The sequence below is a fragment of the Xyrauchen texanus genome, chromosome 46 (assembly GCF_025860055.1).
Source record: "Xyrauchen texanus isolate HMW12.3.18 chromosome 46, RBS_HiC_50CHRs, whole genome shotgun sequence".
NCBI classification, from domain to species: domain Eukaryota; kingdom Metazoa; phylum Chordata; class Actinopteri; order Cypriniformes; family Catostomidae; genus Xyrauchen; species Xyrauchen texanus.
The window spans coordinates 12,278,801-12,302,984 of NC_068321.1; the positions used below are offsets into that span (position 1 = coordinate 12,278,801).

The window sequence follows — 24,184 nt, forward strand, 5'->3', positions numbered from 1 at the left end:
GTACATAGAGAAAAAAGACCATCCAAGCTGTTATCAGCGTCAGGTCCAAAAGCCAGTGTCTGTATGGGCCAGGGGTGTGTCAGTGCCCATGCCGTGGGTAACTCGCACGTCTGAGAGGGCACCATTAATGCAGACAGATATGTACAATTTTTGGAGCAGCATGTACTGCCATCCAGCACCGTCTTTTCCTGGGACATCCTAGCATTTTCAGCAGGACAACTTCAAACCGCATACTGACCGAATAAGCAGAGAGTGCGGGTGCTAGATTGGCCTGTCTGCAGTCCTGACCATCTCCAATTGAGAATGTGTGGTGTATTATGAAGCACACAATACGCCAACAAAGACCATGTACAATTGTGCAGCTAAAGACCTGGATAATGGATGAATGGGGGAAAATTCCACCTTTTAAACTAACAAACTTGTGTCTTCAGTGCCTAAATGCTTAATAAGTGTTATTAGAAGAAATGATGATGTTTCACAGCGGTAAACACTTGACTGTTCCAACTTTTTTGGAACGTATTGCAATCATCAGATTTGAAATTAATATACATAAAAAAAACCCCATGAAATTCACAAAGTAAAACATCTTATAATGTTTAGCTGTAGTGCTTTCAATATAGCAAAGGGTGAATATAATTTACAAATCATTCCTTTTTGTTTTTGTTAGCATTATTCATACTGTCCAAACTTTTTTTAAATTGGGGTTGTATATGTATCCTGCTATATTTGATGACAAATTGTGATTCTGATATGTTTGAAGTATCAATCCTGTGAAAAATGTGTCATGTTACTTACCGTAATAAATGTGATTAAAAATCATATTGACAGTTTTTAATATGCTGTGTTGAGTACAAATTTTCCCTTAATAAGGTACAAAGGGCATGTCACTGGGGCAGTACACTTAAAGTTTTTGAATAGCCTAACTGATCAGGTGAAAAAATGTCAAACATTAATGAGCTCACTGTTAATAAGATTGCTCATGACTGAAGTAGCACTAATTTAGCCTGAACAACAGATGTTTATACCACAGAAAATGTTATTGAAGACAATGAAAATATATATTTTGAAAATGTGTTTCACCAAACCAAGCTGTGTAACATGATGATGTTAGTCTATACTGGTCCAATAATTATAGTACCGTAGTAATCCAGATGTGACTGTTAAACTAAAGAATCATAATCATACATTATATTTATGTATGAAATACATTAAAGTTTGGATAAACTGTGGTCGGTATCAATGTGAACTGGGCTGTGTGCTGCGTGGATCTAACTACTGCAACCCAGAATTAAATGTTATGGCAAATCTAGTCTGGGTAGCAGCCATATCAAAGAGATTAAAAAAAGACAGATTAGCTTTGATGAAATGAGGTTAGAAAGAAAAATTAACATATTTTTTTAAATATCTGCAGTGGATACTGACAGGAAATGGCTCTGGAAGCACATTTATCTGAGCAGCAATAATGGAATAATAAACGTTTTAATCTTTCATTTGTGTTGGTAGATATTCACAACACACTTCAGAAATTTACAATGTATAAAAAAAAGAAAATATGTCACAGTCATTATTGTTAAAGCTAAACATACACAGTTATGCATATCAAAAGATGCCCTAACATACAGTTTAAGTGGGTCTGGGGTAATTTCTGTACTTTGTTATGAGAACTAATTCGGTAAACCTCCCACTTTAGGAAAATTCATACTCACGTCCTGCAGCCATTGCAATTCAAGGTCACTGTACAGTTGTGGTCTTATCTCATTACTTAATCCCTTCATATTTATTTCTTTACTTTGAGTTATTTACTTTTACTTTGACTATTGATTTTACCAATTGACAATAGCATTTCTCCAAAGCATATTGTTAGTCATCAACATCATTTATAATTGCTCCCTGGATGCACAGTTGAGCAAAGTGTAAAAGGTTGTCAAAACATTGCTGTACTCATTGTTTGCCTATTTTCACGTACCTAAAATATACATAACTATTATAGTGTTTCTGTGGCCACTGGATGATAAATTACCCAATTCTTGCATATATGAAGTTTACACCTGACTACAGCTGGTCCAGCAAATGGCTCTGTACAGCATGACATTATCTACTCTTTTGATGACAGCTGTCATGTTTGTGAAAGTTGATGTTTAAAGAGATGTGTGCCGTGTGTCCTGAAATCTGTAAAAAAAAAAAAAAAAAGATGTTTACCCTCTGGTGGACACCATAGTTAAAGGAATAGTTCAACCAAAAACTTCATGCCATCCCAGATGTGAATGAATTTCTTGCTACTGCAGAACACACAAACACAAATATAATTTTAAAAGAAAATCTCAGCTCTGTAGGTCCTTATAATGCAAGTGAATGGTGGCCAGAACTTTGAAGCTGCAAAAAACATATTAAGGCAGCATTATGTAATCCATATGACTCCAGTAGTTAAATTTGTGTCTTCTGAAGCAATATGATAGGTGTGGCTGAGAAACAGATCATTATTTAAGTCCTTTTTTGTTTGAATATAAACCTCTATTTGAAGTCCTTATTTCAAAGTAAGTAAAAAGTTAAAATGAATTAAATATTGATCTGTTTCTCACACACACCTATCATATTGCTTCAACAGACACAGATTAAACCACTGGAGTATTATGGAGTACTTTTATGCTGCCTTTATTTGCATTTTGGAGCTTCAAAGTCATGGAACCCATTCACATGAATTGTGAGGACCCACAGAGCTGGAATATTCTAATAAACATCTTAATTTGTGTTCTGCAGAAGAAAGAAAGACAAACATCTGGGATGGCATGAGGGTGAGTAAACGATGAGAGAATTATAATTTTGGAGTGAACTAACCCTTTAAATGGAGAACCACCAATTGGTAACCAATAGTGCAATGTTCATACAAAATGTTATAGGCCTATTATATTAGAGATATGGCAAGGTTAGTCCTGTTGGTGACCGTTTCTAATGATTGTATATTTTGTTATATAGTAGCATGTATGAGTATGTGTTCAAATAATTTATAGGCAATTAATTATCAGTGTCTATTAAAACTAATTTAAAGACTCGTTGCATGTCTGTTGATCCTGAAATCAGCCTGTCTATGGTTTATTTTGCTCGCTTAAACTCTAATGCTTAATTCCTGAATTTTAATACTAACACTAATTTAAAGAGAACATCATGAATATCATGAACTTGTGCTATTTAAAAAAAAAAAAAATTACATCGCTAGCTAGAGACTGCACCTTTAAGAAGGGAACCTCCCACGTGTTGCATGTTGTCCATGCCACAGGTTGCTGCTACCTGTGTCGCATAACTCTGCACTAACCTCCTCGCGCTCGTGCTCGTGCTCAACTCGCGAGAGAAAATAAGAATGAGCCTCGTCAACTTATAGCTCGCGGTTTGACTCCGCCTTTAAAAGTCTCGACATTGACACATTTGACATTCTCTCAGGAAAAAACTCCGTCGCTGAGGTCGTCAGTAACCTCTCTGGGTTTTCTTGTTTTCCCACAGCTGTGAGGACTTACCGTCGCCTGAGTGTCGACTATGCTGGACCCGTCCTCCAGCGACGATTCTGAGGGTGAACTACCACCTGAGGACGAGCCGCCCGTTAAAACTGGGAAACCCGTTAAAAAGAGTCCCAAACCCGAAAAGACATCGGATGCCCCGCGAACCCAAACCAAGGAGCCGGTCCCCTCCTCCGCTGAGGCGGACAAAACGGAGCAGGAGAGACTTCAGAAAGAGGAGGCGGAGAGGAAAATTAAACTACAAATTTACGTGTTTGTGTTGAGGTGTATCGCGTACCCGTTTAACGCCAAACAGCCCACGGATATGGCTCGCCGTCAGCAAAAGGTGAGTGACTGTTTTCTCGCCGCTTCGACCTTTTATTTCGCACTTTTAACAATCCGCGCGTGCCACACTCGCCTCATGTTAAGCAGCTTCCAAACGCTTTCACAAGATACTGCAAACTTCTGTAATTTCTCATAATGTACTTCCAGCGCATCACTCAAGGCGCAAGTGTTTGCCAGGGCTCTTAAAGTAATGTTATATAGCAGCGAATTTTTAAATGGTTATTTCCAGGCCAGGAAAGCCATAGAATTTAACATGAAATTCTTGGAAAAGTGATGGTTATCACACATACACATACACACACATCTCATCGGTCAGCCACAACATTAACACCACCTGCCTAAAATTGTGTAGGTCCCCCTCGTGCCTCCACAACAGCGCCAATCCGCATCTTAGAATAGTATTCTGAGATTATATTATTCTCACCACAATTGTACAGAGTGGTTATCTGAGTTACTGTAGACTTTGTCAGTTCGAATCAGTCTGGCCATTCTCTGTTGAACTTTCTCATCAACAAGGTGTTCCCATCCGCAGAACTGCAGCTCACTGGATGTTTTTTGTTTTTGGCTCCATTCTGAGTAAACTCTAGAGAATGTTGTGTTTGAAAATCCCAGTAGCTCAGCAGTTACAGAAATAATCAAACCAGCCCATCTGGCACCAACAATCATGCATGCAGTTATCTAATCAGCCAATTGTGTGGCAGCAGTGCATAAAGTCATGCAAATACGGGTCAGAAGCTTCAGTTAATGTTCACATCAACCATCAGAATGGGGGAAAAATGTGATCTAAGTGATTTAGACCGTGGCATGATTGTTGTTGCCAGATGGGCTGGTTTGAGTATTTCTGTAACTGCTGATCTCCTGGGATTTTCACACACGGTCTCTTAGAATTTACTCCGAATGGTGCCAAAAACATTTAGTGAGCTGCAGTTCTGTGGATGAAAATGCCTCGTTGATGAGAGAGGTCAACAGAGAATGCTCTGTACAATTATGGTGAGAATAATAGCTTTTATGAATGCTATTTTGAGATGCGGGTTGGCACTGTTTTGGCGGCACGAGGGGGACCTACACAATATTAGGCAGGTGGTTTTAATGTTGTGACGTATTGGTGTATATATGGGGGTATTCTGTGGTTCTAAATATTCAATTGGCTAGAAATTGCTCTTTATAAATACAATCTTTGGAAACCATTTTTTTTAAATACTTATCCAGTAATAATTAAAAATGGAAATTAGTTATTCAAAATGTTTTAAAATCATGGGCTAGGTTCAGTAGTTAAAAGGCTTACTTTTATAGCATTAAAAGGAGATTTTTAAGATTGACCTGTAAATGTCTCACTTTTTTTAAACGTGTCCTTTCACTGTCATCACCTTTTTCGCTGTTTCATGTGTTTTGAATATTAATAGATTATGCATTGATGCAATGGTGCATTTATTTTTATTTATACATGTTCTTGTATATCTACCATAGTTCAGGTGTTGCTGTGAATTCAAATGATTTCTCTCTTAATGCATATTTTGGACACAAGTTATTAAGCCTTTTAAAAAGTCTGCTTGGAGCTTAATGCCTGTAATCACACATCTAAAAGTGGAAATATTCTCTGTGCAACTGTAATTATGTTAGACTCTACCATTGATGATAACCTGTTATCAACTTTTCACCTGTGGGACCTGTAAATTGGATTCCAGTTCCAGGTGTTTTAAACCGTGAAGGCTTTTTTATAAATATTTAATGTCAATGGCTTTGAGAAAGCTTGAGCAAGTATTCTGAATATACATTTTTTTATGTGTAGACTGCAAGCAACAGGTGGCAGGTGGCACTTTTCCATAATTTTATCTTGTTATGGTTATTGTTTTGCTAAAAGTCTCTGGTAGGCCACATCGTCACATTCTAGTTTTGACATCATGTCTGATACGGTACTGTTTTTTTACTTTAAGTAAAAATGCTGCTACTGAAGAAATAATTATCTTGAGTACAAGTTGAAGAATCAAATCAAATCAAATCACTTTGTCACACTACCATGTAAACAAGTGCAACAGTAGGTGAAATTCTTGTGTGCAGTTCCGAGCAACATAGCAGTCATGACAGTGACGAGACATATACCAATTACAATAAACGACATACTTACACAAAACATTTTACAAATCAAATGTACACATACTTACACAACACAATAATTATATACAATGTACAGTAAACAATACACACAATATAAAATACACAATATACAATACAATGAGTATATGAAATGTATATATGAAGTAGTATATTGAGGAGAATATGTTGACAGTCCAGTGTGAGATATAAGATGAATAAAGTGCAGTGCTAATTATTGATCGTGATAGATCAAGTGTTCAACAGTCTGACTGCTTGGGGAAAGAAGCTGTCATGTAGTCTGCTGGTGCGGGTCCTAATGCTGCGATACCGCCTGCCTGATGGTAGCAGTGAGAGCAGCCCATGACTCGGGTGGCTGGAGTCTCTGATGATCCTCCGAGCTTTTTTCACACACCGCCTAGTGTATATGTCCTGGAGGGAGGGAAGCTCACCTCCGATGATGTTTCTGGCAGTTCGCACCACCCTTTGCAGGGCTTTGCGGTTGTGGGCGGTGCTATTGCCGTACCAGGCAGTGATGCAGCCAGTCAGAATGCTCTCTACAGTACTGGTGTAGAACCGTGTGAGGATGTGGTGGTTCATTCCAAACTTCCTCAGCCGTCTCAGGAAGAAGAGGCGCTGGTGAGCCTTCTTCACAACGGCCTCAGTGTGGACGGACCATGTGAGATCTTCAGTGATGTGGACACCGAGGAACTTGAAACTGCTGACTCTCTCTACCGGTGCTCCATTGATGGTGATGGGGCTGTGTTCTCTGTCTTTCTTCCTGAAATCCACCACAAGCTCCTTGGTTTTACTGACGTTGAGGGAGAGGTTGTGCTCCTGACACCAGTGTGTCAGAGTGTGCACCTCCTCTCTGTAGGCTCTTTCATCATTGTCAGTGATCAGACCTACCACCGTCGTATCGTCAGCAAACTTAATGATGGCATTGGAGCTATGTGTTGCCACACGGTCATGCGTGTATAGGGACTACAGTAGGGGGCTGAGAACACAGCCCTGAGGGGCTCCAGTGTTGAGAGTCAGTGATGAGGAGATGTTGCTGCCCATTCTAACCACCTGACGTCTGCCTGACAGGAAATCCAGGATCCAGCTGCACAGCGAGCCGTTTAAGCCCAGAGCCCGGAGTTTCATATCAAGCTTGGAGGGCACTATGGTGTTGAATGCTGAGCTGTAGTCTACAAACAGCATTCTCACATATGTGTTCCTTTTTTCCAGATGGGAGAGAGCAGTGTGTAGCGTAGATGCAATGGCATCATCAGTGGAGCGGTTGTTGCGGTAGGCAAACTGCAATGGGTCCAAAGAGGGGTTCAGAACAGAACAGAGCAGATGTAATCTCTGACCTTTCAAAGCATTTGCTGATGATGGGGGTCAGAGCAACAGGTCGCCAGTCATTTAAGCAAGTGACTCTGGCTTGCTTCGGTACAGGCACAATGGTTGATGTTTTGAAGCATGTGGGGACTACAGACAGGGAGAGGGACAGATTGAAAATGTCCGTAAAAACACCAGCCAGTTGATTCGCGCACGCTCTGATGACGTGGCCCGGAATGCCGTCTGGACCCGCGGCTTTACGGATGTTCACCCGTCGGAAGGATCGGGTTACATCCACAACAGAGACGGAGAGTGAATCAACCTCTGTAGCGTCAGCAGAGAGTGCTCTCTCCGCGAGGGCGTTGTTACTGTCCTCAAAACGAGCATAAAATGTATTTAGTTCGTCCGGGAGAGATGCAGCGGTGTTCACAGCGGAGTCTTTATTCCGTTTGTAGTCCGTGATTGTATTAATTCCCTGCCACATGCTTCTAGAGTCAGTGGTGTTGAACTGACCTTCAAGTTTGTGCCTGTACTGGCGTTTGGCTTCACTGATGGTGTTACGGAGGGCATAACTGGCTTGTTTACGCTCCTCCGTGTTAGATTTAAAAGCAGAGGACCGCGCATTGAGTGCCGTGCGAACCTCGCCGTTAACCCATGGTTTCTGGTTGGGGTATATCCGTATTGTTTTGGTCGGAACAACATCCTCTACGCACTTCCTGATGAAACACGTTACGCTGTCAGCGTAAACCTCGATGGTCGTCATCAGAGGCGGACGGAACATCTCCCAGTCCGCCTGATCAAAACAGTCTTGTAGCGCAGAGTCTGATTGGTCCGACCAGCACTGGATCGTTCTGAGGGTGGGTGCTTCCCGTTTCAGCTTCTGCTTGTAAGCGGGCAAAAGCAGAACGGAAGAGTGGTCCGATTTGCCAAATGGGGGGCGGGGGAGGGATTTGTAGCCATCCCGGAAAGGAGAGTAACAATGATCTAAAACCCGGTCCCCTCGTGTGTTGAACTTTATGTGTTGGTGGTATTTTTGGAGTGATTGTTTTGAAGTTGGCTTTGTTAAAGTCCCGGTAACAATGAACGCAGCCTCAGGGTGCGCGGTTTCCTGCTCACTTATACTCCCATACAGTTCCCTGAGTGCCCGGTCTGTGCCGGCTTGTGGGGGGATGTACACAGCAGTGATGATGACCGCTGTGAATTCCCTCGGCAGCCAGAATGGTCGACACAGAAGCATGAGATATTCCAGATCAGGAGAGCAGAAAGACTTGATGAAATGTACGTTCCTCTGATCACACCATGATTTGTTGATCATAAAACATACACCACCACCTCTGCTTTTACCAGAGAGGTCTTTCGCTCTGTCCGCTCAGTGCACGGAAAAGCCAGTGATTTCGATGGCCGAGTCTGGAATCTCCGCAGCCAGCCAGGTTTCTATAAGGCAGATAACACAGCAATCTCTCGTCTCTCGTTGGAAAGAGATCCGCGCTCTCAGCTCGCAGAGCTTGTTGTCCAGAGACTGAACATTTGCCAGTAGTATACTGGGTATCAACAACTCAAGATGGCGCCGAGTATGGCTGCTGCGTTGCGTGCTCCGTTACAACACTGTGGTTTATTGTTTGTTTTGTTTACAGTTCTTTGTTTTTTTGTCTTGGATGTTGTCTGCCTTATTGTTTATAACAGACAAACGCTTTTGGACATTGGTTCTACAATTTCACATCGAAAACCAGACTTCAAATTCCTTAATGCCGACCCGCTGTTTACAAACACGCCGGCGGAGCCCTTTGTCTGGGCTGCCCGGCCGCGGAAACGCAGAAGGAAAAGAGGAAAACGAGCCGGCGTTCTCATCAGGGTAAGACGGCATGCAAATCGACCCCCGCTACCCAGTATACTACTGGCATATGTTATGACTCAAGTAAGAATAAAGTAGTTTGACGAAAAACTACTCCATTACTTTACAAGTTACTTTATGAAAATTATATTATTTAGATTATATACGCTTAAATCTTTAGAACACATTCAAGAAGATATTTTTGAAATGAAGTCCAGGATTACTTTCACTAAGGATGTATTAAATTGTTAAAAAATACTGCCAAAATCAGTAGTTGCAAAATATCATTACAGGTTTAAATAATTGTTTTAAGTGGTATTTTTAAAAAATGCATTCTTTACACATGATGGCAAACATACACCGTTTCAGTTATTCCTTACAAAAGCATTCCAATGTGTTTATTTGGTACTCAGTACAATGTTGTTGTTATTAGAACAATTGAACATGTTTGCTTTACCATGCAGAAATCACAATACAGTGTTTTTCTTTCCCCCATTTGCTGAAGTATTGAGTTCTTAGAAGTTGCTTTACATTTGCAAGTCAAATTTTTGGTTTAAAAATAGGTAAACTAAACACATTTCTCGTGAAATTCTATTTTCTCCTAAAGTCTATTGTTTTAGAGAGATGAATGCTATTCCATGCATTAATGTTTTGAAAAAAAGAATTTCTTACCAGGATAGAGATGGACGTGGATGGCCAGATGCACAACAAATATTCAAGTAAATCACAGGCTCTAGTTTGAGAAACATACTCCGAAACTAGCTTCTAAATGCCAAAAACCTGCATTGCTGCAAGAGGATTCTTGGACAAACAGAAAATTTTAAGAATACAACATTTATTTAAATTGAAATAGCCATTTGTAACATTGTAAATGTCTCTAAACTACATAATGTACATTGTGACTGAAACACATTCCTATTTCAGGTTTATTCTGATTCACGTAAGTCCAACTATTTTGGCTATTGAGTTAAAATACTGTACAAAACTAATAAAGCAGTATAATAGAGGAGGAAATTTATCCTATATGATATTGCAGCAATTATCCAGATATGGAATGAGATTATTAAGAAAACTGTTATCAACTCCATGTCAACTGAATAAAATAAGGCAAAAAAAAAATATATAAATTCACACCGTGTTTAGTGAGAGATCTGATTGATTCAAACACTAAAAGTGGTTATTCTGTATGTGTATTATTGTATTACAGTTGTAATAATAAAGTCTTAAATTTTTATAACATATTGAGATATTAAGTAAATTGTAGCATTTGGTTACATTATGTTTTGTGATTTCTCTTACCCGTTATATATAACATCCTTCACTTGTGCACTTTTGGCCTCTAGGCGTTGAGGCTTTTCAGACAGATAAACAGCAGCTCAGCACAGGGTAGCGAGAGTGTTACCCGCTAGGACAGTTTATTTTGAACAAGAGGGGTGAACAGTTACAGAATTTAATGTGGGAGTACAATTCCAAACTTATGCGGATTGATAGAAGGGGAGAGGCCATCTGTTTGCGTGATGGTGCGAGGAACCCGGACAGTGGGGGGGAAAAAATTATGTTCAGTGAAAAGTCAAAAGAAGATCGCAATGTATGCAATCGTAACTACATCAGATACCATTAATAAAACATGGGCTTTTTTTGCCCCCATAATTTGAATTTTGGGGAATTTGTAGTCAACTTCGGTGTTATTTTTGCCTTGAGTCTCTGTTCTTTTCCCGATACTATTGTATCTTTCTAAGGTATTTAAAAAGTTTGTTTTAGACATATATGCAGGGATATCTTGTTTACTTGCTACTATATGTCATTGTGTTCATGTTTGACATTGTTAAAACATTGTCTCAAGTTTTATCTGTGGTTAAACATGTTCAGACAGTTCCCTGGTACCTGAATGAACTACTCCCATCCAGAATTAAATTAAATTATGCAGAAAATCTAAATTTTACGGATCTTGTATAGTGATGGGGCAGAAAGTCATGGAGAAGCTAGAGAAGAGAGGACACAGGCGGTAGTTTATGCAAGGTGCTGTGCTCCCTGCGGGCTTCTGTTGTGCCGCGCACAAAGCGTTTTGGTTTATAAACTGATTTAGCGCGTAAAACGTGCCGATTTCTTCTTCCCACAAAGTTGAATACTTTTTTTAATCAACTGAAGTAAAAGTACTATTATTTATTTATACTTGAAGAGTAGAAATATTTGAAAAAATTACTCAATTACTGTAATGAGAGTAGTTGTAATTCCTTACTTTCCACCTCTGGTCTGAAATCTCTTCTTTTTACTAGGGATGGATCGATCCAATACTGGCTCCGATACTGAAGCTTTTAGGTGGAGCGGGTATTTTAATCAAAACCACTTGAAGACGTGCGACGGCTCCGTGAATCACAAAAGGCTGTGTTTTAGAAGTAAATATATAAAATGTATGCGCAGCTCCAGCGCGTCAGTGAATGCTGCTGCTCTGTTTACACACACACTCGCGGCTATTTTTAGCCTTCACAGTGGTGCGCAATATTTAAGCACTATTCGCGAACAACATCTCGGCTGTAAATGCTGAAAAGTTCGGTTCACTTATAATATGCATTTAGAATGGCACTGGAGGTGCATTTTACCACAATTTGAATAAGAATCTAATTAAACTACTGGGAACTTGCCTACAAACAGACACACTTACAGGACTTCCTGGAGAGTTCGGAATGTCAAAAAAGCATGAGGGTTTAAAAGTTAAAGGTGCGAGATTGAGATTTATTATTATTATTATTCTCATCATTTGTTTACAAATTATTATAATATTTAAGTTGAATGGGTTCCAAAAAATAACTGTGTGAATGAAAATGTGGCTGATATCTTACAACTAAATTGAACAAAAAAAAAAGATATGAATCCTTTTAAAGGATTTTTTCCCAAAAAAACATTAAATCTACTGATGACAAACTGGAATTACGGTTCATTTTGTGGCTACATTATCCAGTATACTATTTAATAATAAAGTGTTTCTTAATAAGCTATTTATATTGAACCTTAAACATCTTTAGATTCTACACAATGAGTCTTTCATTTTTGACTGTTACATTAAAAAAAGTGTCACAAGTCTTACAATTCTCTGTCTTACAAAAATATAGTAAATGTATATTATCCTCCAGGTTACAGGCTTTCTGTTAAGAAAATGGTGCAGACAAAAGCTAAATTATGCACATCCAGATAAACCTCATGACTAATTGACAAGAAATACTTATACCCTTAGTCTTTGTGAATACATATTTTCAGGTGGAGAACTTGAGTGTAGCCAGAGGCTTGTTTATTGATTTTTTTTTTTGTCATAGTTCATAGAAATAATTTTACTGCCTAAACTGGATTTGTAGATCTGATAAGGTGATTTTCAGGCATCCCTTGAGGCACCATTTTCCTCCTGGATTTGATTGAGGTTAGTGAGGCAAACTCCTTTACTGCACTGCATATGATCAGCCATCATTCACTCTTGATAGGCCACATGAAATGATAGATGGGAGTCAGTTTTAGTATGCTGGCTGTTAGCCTTGTACAGTCAGTAGGGATGCATATACACATCTTGTGTCTTTTGAGACGTTCAGAGCATCTGGTTGACTTTGTACAAGACCGTGTGTGTGTGTGTGTGTAAATACATTATTATAGATAATCTTAAAATGCTCATTTAATGCCCTGGCAGTCAACCCACTTGATGATAGAGGTCGACCGATATTGGTATTTTCAGGCTGATGCCGATCTTTTGAAATCCGGGTCGGCCGATTTATTTTGGCCGATATTTGGCCGATATGTGCTTGTTTTTAACCTCTTATTTGAACCTTTTATTTGTAAGATAAAATGTAACACAAATAATTACTTAAGATAGACAAAATTTCTCAACAAATACATTTATTGAACACTTGACACTTAAATTAAAAATGTATAATGTAAAAACATATTGTATAAATAATGTATAACAAATATATTAAATAAACAAAGCAGGTGTTACGAACTGCTCCGAGACACGAAGGTTGAGATCCAAATGCAGCTTTAATTAAGGGGCAATCCAGACACGTAATCCAATATTCAGAGCATCCAAGAGAAGCACAGGTATAACTAGGGATGGGTATCGTTAAGGTTTTAATGGTATTACTATCTTACCGATACTGCTTATCGATCCGGTACTTCAACGGTATTCTTAACAGTTCTTTTTAAGATAAACGTTATATAGGCACAGTGATTTAATTTCAGGAAGGTCTACTAACGTTACTGTTCAGGTGTGGTCTAAAAAGAAATCTAATAATCTAGTAATCAATTGTAAAATAACACTGCATAGGATGCTTCCCCTTTAAGACCGAGTTCAGATCTAATAGACTCCTGATGCAGCATTTCTCCCAACTATTTCCATAACTACGTCCATTTAAGACATAAACTGTGTTTAAGTGAATCTCCAAGCCTGTCGTTTTGACATATTTTTGTGTATAGTTCATCGTTTAAACGTGCACATGAAACCCAAAATAGCCTATACTTAGCTTGTCTCGTTGCTGTCTGTTTCGGAGCGCGCGCCGCCTTGGGAACGGTATCTCTTGCGCTCTTTTTATTATTAAACGCGTCCCGCAATTTAGCAACAGTAGCTAGACTGCATTTTACAACAATCACCGATCGTGCTGATTCTGACGTTAAGTTTGAGTTTTGGGGAGAAATATTAGTGCACCGCTGTGAAGGGAAGAGAGTTGTGCTAGACAGAATGCGGCTTATGTATAAATATTCTTTTTATAATCTTTGGAAGGCGAACTATTAAATAAAATCAGACTAATATCACAGATCTAAACCAGGCTACGTTTGATTTAGTTCTGTCACTCATTTAGCTGGGCTGTGTTGTGCTCGCTGTTGTGTTGTGCTCGCTGTGCGCGAGATCTCTCTCTCTCTCTCTCTCTCTCTCTCTCTCTGACTGCGAATAGCTAAATTGCATCACAGACAAATGGTTTCATATTATTATACATAGAAATGGCTGGCGAGATAAAATAACTTTCTCTTTATAGCAATAATAAATGTATTTTCTTAATTTCTCCAGTACTGACAGCAGAACCGGTAACGTCCAAAGCCAGTCCTTCAATAGCATATAAGCGTTGGTATCTTTTTTATTACTTATTTCTCTGCATTGAGTGACAACCCTCTCAAATATAAGACACACAAACAGAACAAATAAAAGTCTCAGATTCACTGTCTGTAATTGCAAAATTCTTGCTTACTTATTGTGACATGATAGCAACCCTTCTGCTGTGATAATGCAACTTCAACTACGCTTATCAATATCCAAAGTAGCCGAATGTCATGTCGCGTTTTTCTCGAAGTTGGCAGTAAAATATCAAAAGTTTTAAATTAAATATAAAGAAGTTATACAAATTTAATCCTTACTGTTTTCTCCAAGGAACTTAGCTCCTTCCTTAGGCACTGGATGAGGTCTGCTCACTCTGCTGGAAAATGACTCTAGGGGCAGCGTGCGTCGAACACGTGTTCCAGAACAATACTAGGCTGCCCACAGATGCGCCTGCCTAATAATCGGCTTGATATACTTGGAAATTGGCTGATGCCGATTATGTAAAAAATGCAAAAAATCGGTCGACCTCTACTTGATGATATTCAAGTGCATGGCAGAGCTTTTATTTGGATCACATGCTAGCAAGCTGACATTCAGTGCGAACAAACAATGGGCTTGAATGTAGGCACCTTGAATTTGCACCATTTGGATGAAAGCATGCAAAAATATACCACATACAGTTTCAATGAAGACATTGATTCAGAATTAGCTAACGGATGTGAACTGATACTGAAGCTCTTTTCTTGGATATTGGGTTAAAGGGAGATTGTTACAACCCCTTCTTCACAGCCTTTTCAGTGAATTTTGGTCTGGGATTCTGTCCTTTCAGTCTGTGTGACTGTCCAAATGTAGTTTTAATCTACTCCAGTGATTTTGTATGCAATCAATATCACACTCAAGCATTGTTTGAATGTTACGGCCTTATACGTACATTGTTATTTCCACTGGCTAGTTTTTTAACCTGAAATATGCAAGGTGGAATACAGGTGCCAAGATTTGTTTCACTAATAAATAAAACAGACCTCCCTGTAGGCAACATGACACATTACCTTCTCATTGCAGAAGTAAGCAGTCATTACATTTCCATTTCAAAGGTAATTAAATTCAAATTTAATGGAGAGGTGAAGGTACCAGGAAGCCCCTCATACACCTGTTCACTTCCTTGTTAGCACATTTCAGGGATCACCACATCGAAGCAAACATGGAAAATGCCAGTGGGAACTGTTTCATGCAAGTCTGTTGTGTAAGATTTTCCTCAGGCAATAAACTGAATTATTGTTTTTTTAAATCTAGTCAGAACTATAAAATGTGTAATATAAGACTTTACACATTTTACAACATTGTAACAACACTTTCCCCAAAATTAATAATATTCTTATGTTTTTGCCATGTTATGATATAAGTGTTATATATTTTCTTGCGTGTTTCAGCTGCTATAAACTGTGCCATTTCTTACACCCATTTCTCTTGTGTGAATACACCTTGATATTGACAATAAAAGTTCTGTTACAAATAACTTTTTGTATTGCGAAATTCTGCAGGATGTGAAGGTGTTGCCGGATGTTCAGCGAGTGGGAAACCTACTAAAAATTATTGTCAAGCAGCCTTTTTATGCTGCTCTTTATAATCTGGAAGAGTAAATTTATAAAGAAACTCGCCATTAAAATGTGATGGCAAACAAAAGTTCCTGGTTCTTCATTAACTGAGTGATGTTTGAGGGCTTTCTTGCCCATCCACCTTCTTCCTGACTTCTCCACGGGTGGCTGCATTACAGCTAGGGCTGGGTATCGAGTTTTATAGATTTTAGGCACTGACCGCATTGCCTCTAAACTATAGAGTATCAAAAAAATGTCTTGTCGTTCAGTACCAAATTTCAATAGCTAAGGGGTTAATCTCGTCAACGTCAATAATAAGCATGTAGCATGCTAGATATGCCCAAATCAAAAAGTGCTGGTGGTTGGCTGTGTTTAGGCATCAAGGAAAAACATGAGGTTATGCCCAGAGACGCGGCTCACACGTGTGGCTACATTTCACCAGGCTTGATGCCAACAGCGCGCGATGCAATATTTGCTAAATGATAATTGCTGCCAAGACCGACAACATGACAAATCTGATGAACAGGTGCACAGAATAGTCTTAAGAGCAGAAAGTTGCTCCATCTTCGACTGTAAGAAGACCGAGCCGATGCGGTCATCCTTTCAGCGTCCTGCTGCCACAGAACTTCCTTGAACATGAGTCGTCCTTCAAAACTACTGATGAATGCAGCGGTGCTCTGACTGGGACACAGACAGCTAGGTTAACATTTAGCAAACAAACCAAAAACAAAAAAGGTTAACTTGTAGTGGTACATGGCTGTGCACTTGTTAAATTAACGTTTCTGTGCGCGGTGACATAGTCCTATAAACTGGGACCTACGTAACTTTAGATATTGTTTGGATGTATGGCTATAAATAGCTAGCGAAATCGATGTTAAAAATGCTTTAAGGTTGACAGTAACTGATCAAGTTTAACTTGCATTAAACTAGTTATCTTGTTAAACCGTACTTCTCCTTCGGGTTGGCTGAATTAAAAAAGTGCTGAATTAAAAGTTTAGATTTTTTTTTCTCTCTCGTCACATTACTGATATCCTCTGGCCCTGCCTACCCTGGCATGAGGAGACCAGAAGGCTCAGGAGATGAGTCATTTGAGTCTGGTTTTATTTTTTCAGTTTGACTCTTTTTACAAAGTTTTTTTTTGTAGATAATGTTTGTAATCTTGTTAAAACGGATTTCATAAAATTTGTATCGGGAAAAAGTTTTTCCGAAAATTTTGAACGATACCCAGCCCTAATTACAGCGAGATATGTCCTATTGGATGCGCCGCACTTCCTTTTAGTTGTTGTTATCAGCTAGACTAACGATACTTTTGATGGCGATCAGTGGAGACTCTGGAGGAATCTCTGCTGTTAGAGGGTGTTCCAACAAATACAGGTGGCTTAAAAACTACTGGAAAATGAATGTTTCTTGGTTGAATGTTACAGCGATAAGCCCCCCAAAAGCTGCCAATGCCTGAAACATTTAGAATTGAATGGCTGTAATAAGCAGAGGTTGCATTAACCTAATTCTCCATCACTTACTGATTTTAAAAAAAATATTTAAACATTGACGGATCATTCCAAATGCTGTACGTCATTTCTTTATGAGGTTCGTATCTCATGTCGAGTAGTGAGTGTGTGAGAGAGCATTTTCTGAGCAGTCTTCGTGAGAAGGCGGCACTTGCTAATGCAGAAATAATGCAAAGGTATGTCCCTCAAACACGAAGATTTGAAAAGTAACTTATTATGACCTTACGTCTTCTTTTTCGAACTTTAAAAAAGCATCCTGTCGGGATTTCTTGATTCTCTAAATGTCTAAATGTCTTTGGCTGTTTTTCATATTGAAGTACTCCACGAGAAACCCGATGACATCTAGCGCATCATGTACGTGAATTCTCTCTCTCTGCATGCTGTATGTCTGTCTCACTCCTCTCTGTCTCTCTCTCAAATACACACACACACACACACACACGGCATGTGCAAAGAGTGCTTGAGCCCAGTGGAGTAACTTTACCATGCAAATGTGTGTGTACTTATCTATTCAGGGATCGCCGTCGAAACCGAATGTCCACACACCGCCTTTAGAGAGAAAGCGATTTACGTTAAGTAAACACGGACTGATTTGGGCCATTGTATTGTTACAAAAGTCATATGGTTTAGGTTTAGCCCTTTGACAGATAGCCCTACTTTTTCTCTGCAGTAATGTGGAATTGATGGTTGATTCAGTGATGTCAAGATGGTAAGACCCTACGGCAGAGCATAAGCCCATAAACACAAAGCTCCAGCCTCCAGGATTTATGGCTGATTCTTGTGGCCAAAGGCAGTGTTTGATTTCCACCTTTTGATTTTGGCCACATGATATCTAGCATTGTGGCCAAACACCACTCTTTATCTCATCGTTCCAGAGAACATTGTTCTGATCTTTAGGTGTTGCCTGGAAAACTTTAGTCGAGTTTCTGAATTATAATTATAATTTTTTTTTTTTTTATATAAAAACGCCTACTTTCCTCCTTAAGGTCTATTAGAACAGGATTATTTTTGTATGGTGAGGTGGGGAGAAGAAATAATTACCTGAATTTCACTGTGAGATCAGTCTAGTCATGTAAATTAAACCAGCTACAATGGCAAACACTGGTTCTATAAACAAAAATATATGACATCACTTCATCTCTGTAGTTTATATTCTGTTTGAAAGTGATTATTGCTAGTATTTAATTTTTTACAGTAAATTTGCTTGATCTGTTATTCTAATAAATATTTTATAATAAAAGTATACAGAGTTGCATTTTATTTATCAATTAAGCATATACTATACTTTTGTTTACTTTTTTAGTAAAAAAATAAATAATTTGAGCTTAAATTTCTTCATAAAGTCTGAAAATTATCAAGCATTTCTTTTCCATTTGCATTTTGAAAGTGGTTAATAGTGAAGCAAAACGATGGTTAAATATGTCTGATTAAGGACAACTTATGTTCATTAGAGTCAGCCTTTCAACTACGGTAACCGCTGCTTATTTGTAATGGAAAGATGATGTTGAAGTGCATTCTGAATTACTATATTATAATTGTATTACATTCCAATAATGTGTATTTTAAAAGGATGCCCCATTCCTATACACCAAGGGCTGGGAACCTTTTTTCACTAAAGAGACAATTTCGTAATTTTTGGTTGCAAGAGCCATACCACAAACGAATAATTCGGGTCGGTCGCCTTCCACAGTGGCTGGTATATCAGCAAAATACTCTGCATTTTCATTTCAAACCTTGTTCACCAGAAGTAGGCTGTAAAATTCGGGAGAATGGAAACCAAAACAGTGTCATTGACTTCAAGCTGTGCGATCTCACCCACACTTTCTGTTGGAAAAGTCTCTAGAAAGTTTTCAATGATCATGTGTTGGTGAATGGTGAGAGACCCGGCAAGCCACTTGATTTTTAACAAGGAGCCACAGGTTCCCGAGCCCTGGTATACACAAAGGGCTAAGCCCCGAATATCGACTGATCCTAAAACTGGTCCTGAACAAACATTAGATAGAGATGTTTGATGTGATGATGTAAGTTAGGCTACATACTGTAAGAAGGTATGATTATAGCCTATATATAGGCTTGGCTACTCGTACAGCATATTTGTTTACTGCTGTTAAGTGCAGGACTGAAAGTAAAGTAAATATAAATGTAAATATCTGCCCACTGGGAGACTAATCTTTGTTTATGAGCCAGATTCCCTGCAGATAAGAGGCAGCTTCTCTGCTGACAAAATGTTTACCTTCCTTTCGTTTACGTTGACTGACAAGTGGGCTGAAGCATTCTTTCTCTTACAGTCACCCTATATCACTTAATACCTTTTCTCTCCCTAGCTTTAATCTTTTTTTTTTTCTCTCCTCCTTTTTTTTGTACCTTCATCATTTTCATCTGTTCATTGTTTTTCAGTTATCTGAAAAGCAGCCCCATATGATTGCGCTCATGTGCTTGCTATTGTGATCCAGTTTTTGAATGCAGCTGACAGAGAACAGCAACCTGGAAAGTGATGGATGACCCACTCATCCCTTTCACATATGTCTAATCCATTGGCACAAAAATGTTTAGTTTTCTTTTCTTTTTTGTCTTTTTCCATTTCCGAATGGCATTATGCTTTAGTTTATGTAAGTAGACTTTCCTGTGTTTCTCCACGGGAGATGAGTCTCGAGATTGGCAGGCGGATGCCTCGCTGGAGGCATAGTCCCATCATCTTTGTCATATTTCCCTTCCCTTGTCACTTTTGCTCTTCATGAGATGCATATCTCTACACAGAGTTATGTAAGGCCACCTCCTTGCAGTGCAGTGATAGGAAGGAATGAATGAACGTAACATTTATATAGCCCTTTTTTTTTTTTTTAGGAAGTCACCGCAAGGTTCAGTGGGTGCTACCCTCGCTATGCATTCTACTCCGTGAAGCTTGAGGCTCTTTTAGGGCAACACTTGCACCATCCGCCCTCAAGGGCAATTGAAGTAAAGAAAGTGGCACCTATTGCTAGGAATTGCATATTCAAACACTGAGCAACACATTTGAAGTTCCCTAACTATGAAGTTGAGTCTGCATAGAGGTTATGACCTGAAGCAGGTGCCTTGCAGAGAATTCGCTTTGTGAGAATCTTTTGGGTACAGTGGATGTGTAATGAGGTTTTTGGAACAGTGACAACTCCAAAATGCATTTGTTTTGCTTGCAGACATCTCTTGCATGGTAATTCTATTATTCACCTACCTATGTAATCTCTGCCTCCTCCTGAAAAGGTTTATGCTCCAGCACCAGAAGCCATGCAAGAAATTCAGAGAGTGGTAAAAGTGGTATGGCAATGCAAATACAATCAAGCAGCTTTTCTATCTTATTTTTTAGCTGGACACCCATCATTAGCAAATTGTTTGACCAGTATAAAATGTTATACAGATATCCGTCTGTCATCATCTGTCCCCAGTAACACTGTGGTCCATTTCTTGAATGGTTTCATTCAGTGAGTTCTCTATCTAATGATGCCCATAGGGATTTTTAGCACTCATCAACACACTCGCCAAGCATTTAGGTGTTTGTAACAGGTTCAAGCAAGAAGGGAGCCGGACAGCAGTCCAGGTGCTACAGCTTTTTTTCAAGCGTTCAGCTTCACAAATAAGGCACAGGCTTTCCAGCCATACAAATAAAGACTAGGCTTTTCAGCTTCACAAAAAACTTTTACTAAGACACGCCAGTCACTGATTTCTTGTGTCGCTCTCTCTCTGCCTCACTGGTGTTCTCGGCGGCCTTTTTCAAGCACATCTCAGTCATCACGGTAACGAGACACAGGTGTTATATATCATTAAATCACCAGGTGATGGCCCTTACCGCTTTCTCTCTCCCCAGCGACAGACACATGACCACGTCCCGCTCCACAGTGTTTTCTTTTTAGTGGGATTCCATCAAATTTTTGAATTCCATAAGTCAAGGTCAATTTATTTATATAGCACATTTAAGAACACTAGTGTATACCAAAGTGCTGTACATATGCAAATGAAACAATACCACGGCACAGAGGAATAAAAGACTCATTTGAAAAATGACACAAAACAAGAAATTACCCATATAGTCTACAATAAACATTAATGTAAAAGCCAAGGAATACAGATACGTCTTCAGGCGTGATTTAAAACCGGAATGGAAGGGGCTGACCTAATGGCCAGAGGTATACTTTTCCATAGTCTAGGGCCAGCAACAGAAAAAGCACGACTTTAAACTTTAGGCGCGAGCAAGGTATTTGCAATAAGTGCTGGATTTGCAAAAATGTAGGTAAGTGATATAAATGGATATGAATATAGAATCTCACATCATTATTTGCAGAGGTTCTCCATTTTGTGTGTGTGTGTGCATAATGTATATATATTACATAGTTTATGTACTGAATAAATCAGATCATAAATTTGTGTGGTAAAGAAGCAAATGTCCTGTGATCAGTTCCAGAGCACCTGTTGTCTCAAAGCTATAGCTCTTTAACATGCTATATTTCCAGTCCTGAAAATATGTTTTTGTAATTGTGTTTTTCAAATGGAATAGCAGAACATTTGGATTTCAAGAACATTAAGATGTTACAGCATTAAAGGTAATTAATCAGCTTCCCATTGATACATTTGCAGGTGTTTGTATGTGCCTGTGTGTTTCCGATTGAATAAACTCTGTGCCTGGTTGGGTAGATCCTTTTGTGTGAAATTGGGAATGACACTTTAAACAAGCGTTCATTCTGACTTTCATGCCTCATCCGTCAGCTTGCAGTATTCTGCGATTTGAAGTTTGTGTGGATTGTGTTACAGTGTATGTTATGAACTGGTTATGTTCAGGTAGATGTTTACTAATTTTACTTCCCAATTTTAGAAATTGTAGACTATTGTGAGTGTGACAATGCTTTAAATTTTCGACGAGTTTGGGTTTTTCAATGGCCAGTGCTGATTTATAGAAAGCAGGACAGCCAATGGCCAAATTAATCTGATAGATGGGGATATTGGATTAAGATGCACCATTTTTTTTTTTTTATAATTAAATTGTCCTCTAGGCAAAGAGAAATTATATAACTCATGAGGTTATTATTCAGGATGCCTGCTATCAACTGAAATTAGAACAAGGTGTCATGGGCCATATATATATATATATACACTCCTAAAGGATTATTAGGAACACCTGTTCAATTTCTCATTAATGCAATTATCTAATCAACCAATCACATGGCAGTTGCTTCAATGCATTTAGAGTTGTGGTCCTGGTCAAGACAATCTCCTGAACTCCAAACTGAATGTCAGAATGGGAAAGAAAGGTGATTTAAGCAATTTTGAGCGTGGCATGGTTGTTGGTGCCAGACGGGCCGGTCTGAGTATTTCACAATCTGCTCAGTTACTGGGATTTTCACGCGCAACCATTTCTAGGGTTTACAAAGAATGGTGTGAAAAGGGAAAAACATCCAGTGTGCGGCAGTCCTGTGGGCGAAAATGCCTTGTTGATGCTAGAGGTCAGAGGAGAATTGACCGACTGATTCAAGCTGATAGAAGAGCAACTTTGCCTGAAATAACCACTCGTTACAACCGAGGTATGCAGCAAAGCATTTGTGAAGCCACAACATGCACAACCTTGAGGTGGATGGGCTACAACAGCAGAAGACCCCACCGGGTACCAATCATCTCCACTACAAATAGGAAAAAGAGGCTACAATTTGCAAGAGCTCACCAAAATTGGACAGTTGAAGACTGGAAAAATGTTGCCTGGTCTGATGGGTCTCGATTTCTGTTGAGACATTCAGATGGTAGAGTCAGAATTTTGCGTAAACAGAATGAGATCATGGATCCATCATGCCTTGTTACCACTGTGCAGGCTGGTGGTGGTGGTGTAATGGTGTGGGGGATGTTTTCTTGGCACACTTTAGGCCCCTTAGTGCCAATTGGGCATCGTTTAAATGCCACGGCCTACCTGAGCATTGTTTCTGACCATGTCCATCCCTTTATGGCCACCATGTACCCATCCTCTGATGGCTACTTCCAGCAGGATAATGCACCATGTCACAAAGCTTGAATCATTTCAAATTGGTTTCGTGAACATGACAATGAGTTCACTGTACTAAAATGGCCCCCACAGTCACCAGATCTCAACCCAGTCGAGCATCTTTGGGATGTGGTGGAACGGGAGCTTCATGCCCTGGATGTGCATCCATCCTATCAATATGGGCCAACATTTCTAAAGAATGCTTTCAGCACCTTGTTGAATCAATGCCACGTAGAATTAAGGCAGTTCTGAAGGTGAAAGGGGGTCAAACACAGTATTAGTATGGTGTTCCTAATAATCCTTTAGGTGTGTGTGTGTGTGTGTGTGTGTGTGTGTGTGTGTGTGTGTGTGTGTGTGTGTGTGTGTGTGTGTGTGTGTGTATATACATACATATATATATACATACATACATACATACATACAAGGAAGTAATGGGGTGTAGTTGAATCATTGGGTTATACATGAAAAAATCAAAGTTTAAAGATACATTTAAAATAAAATATCAATATATTCTATTTTGCAGTCTACTAGTAAGGCATTATTATTCCACATTTCAAGTTCCAACCATTCTCTGGGTGGGTTTCTCTCATTTTCAGCTTTGCTTAGATTCCTCTTTGGCATCCACTTGACACTTTTTACCACTTTTCTTATGTGCATCTCTGTCAGAGGCTGCTGTATATTATGGGCTCTTTCCCGTATGGCCAAAAATGTGCCCAGTTTCTTGGATTAAGTGGGTGACACAGCGTTCCTACTGATATAGTTTGCACTCCACATATACTTTGACTGCAAGTGAGATTCACAAAATTAAATGAACACTTTTTTTTTTATTACAGTTTTAAATTAGATTAGTACAGTTTTTTAAGAACTAGTTTCCCAAATTGTTTAGCTATTTGCAAGACCATCAGAATATACTGTATCTAAATTCATATAACCCTGG

General features: G+C 39.1%; 1 protein-coding gene across 3 annotated transcripts in view; it reads left to right on the forward strand.

Annotated features, from left to right (window-relative positions):
- Nucleotides 1-3,356: 3,356 nt before the first annotated feature.
- Nucleotides 3,357-24,184, forward strand: part of cadps2 (Ca++-dependent secretion activator 2) — a 219,976-nt gene continuing 199,148 nt past the window's right edge. For all 3 annotated transcript variants that reach the window (XM_052119448.1, XM_052119449.1, XM_052119450.1), the window contains exon 1: nucleotides 3,357-3,834. In XM_052119448.1, the coding sequence (XP_051975408.1) occupies nucleotides 3,529-3,834 (306 nt within the window). In that variant the 5' untranslated portion in view covers nucleotides 3,357-3,528. The remainder of the gene's footprint in view (nucleotides 3,835-24,184) is intronic.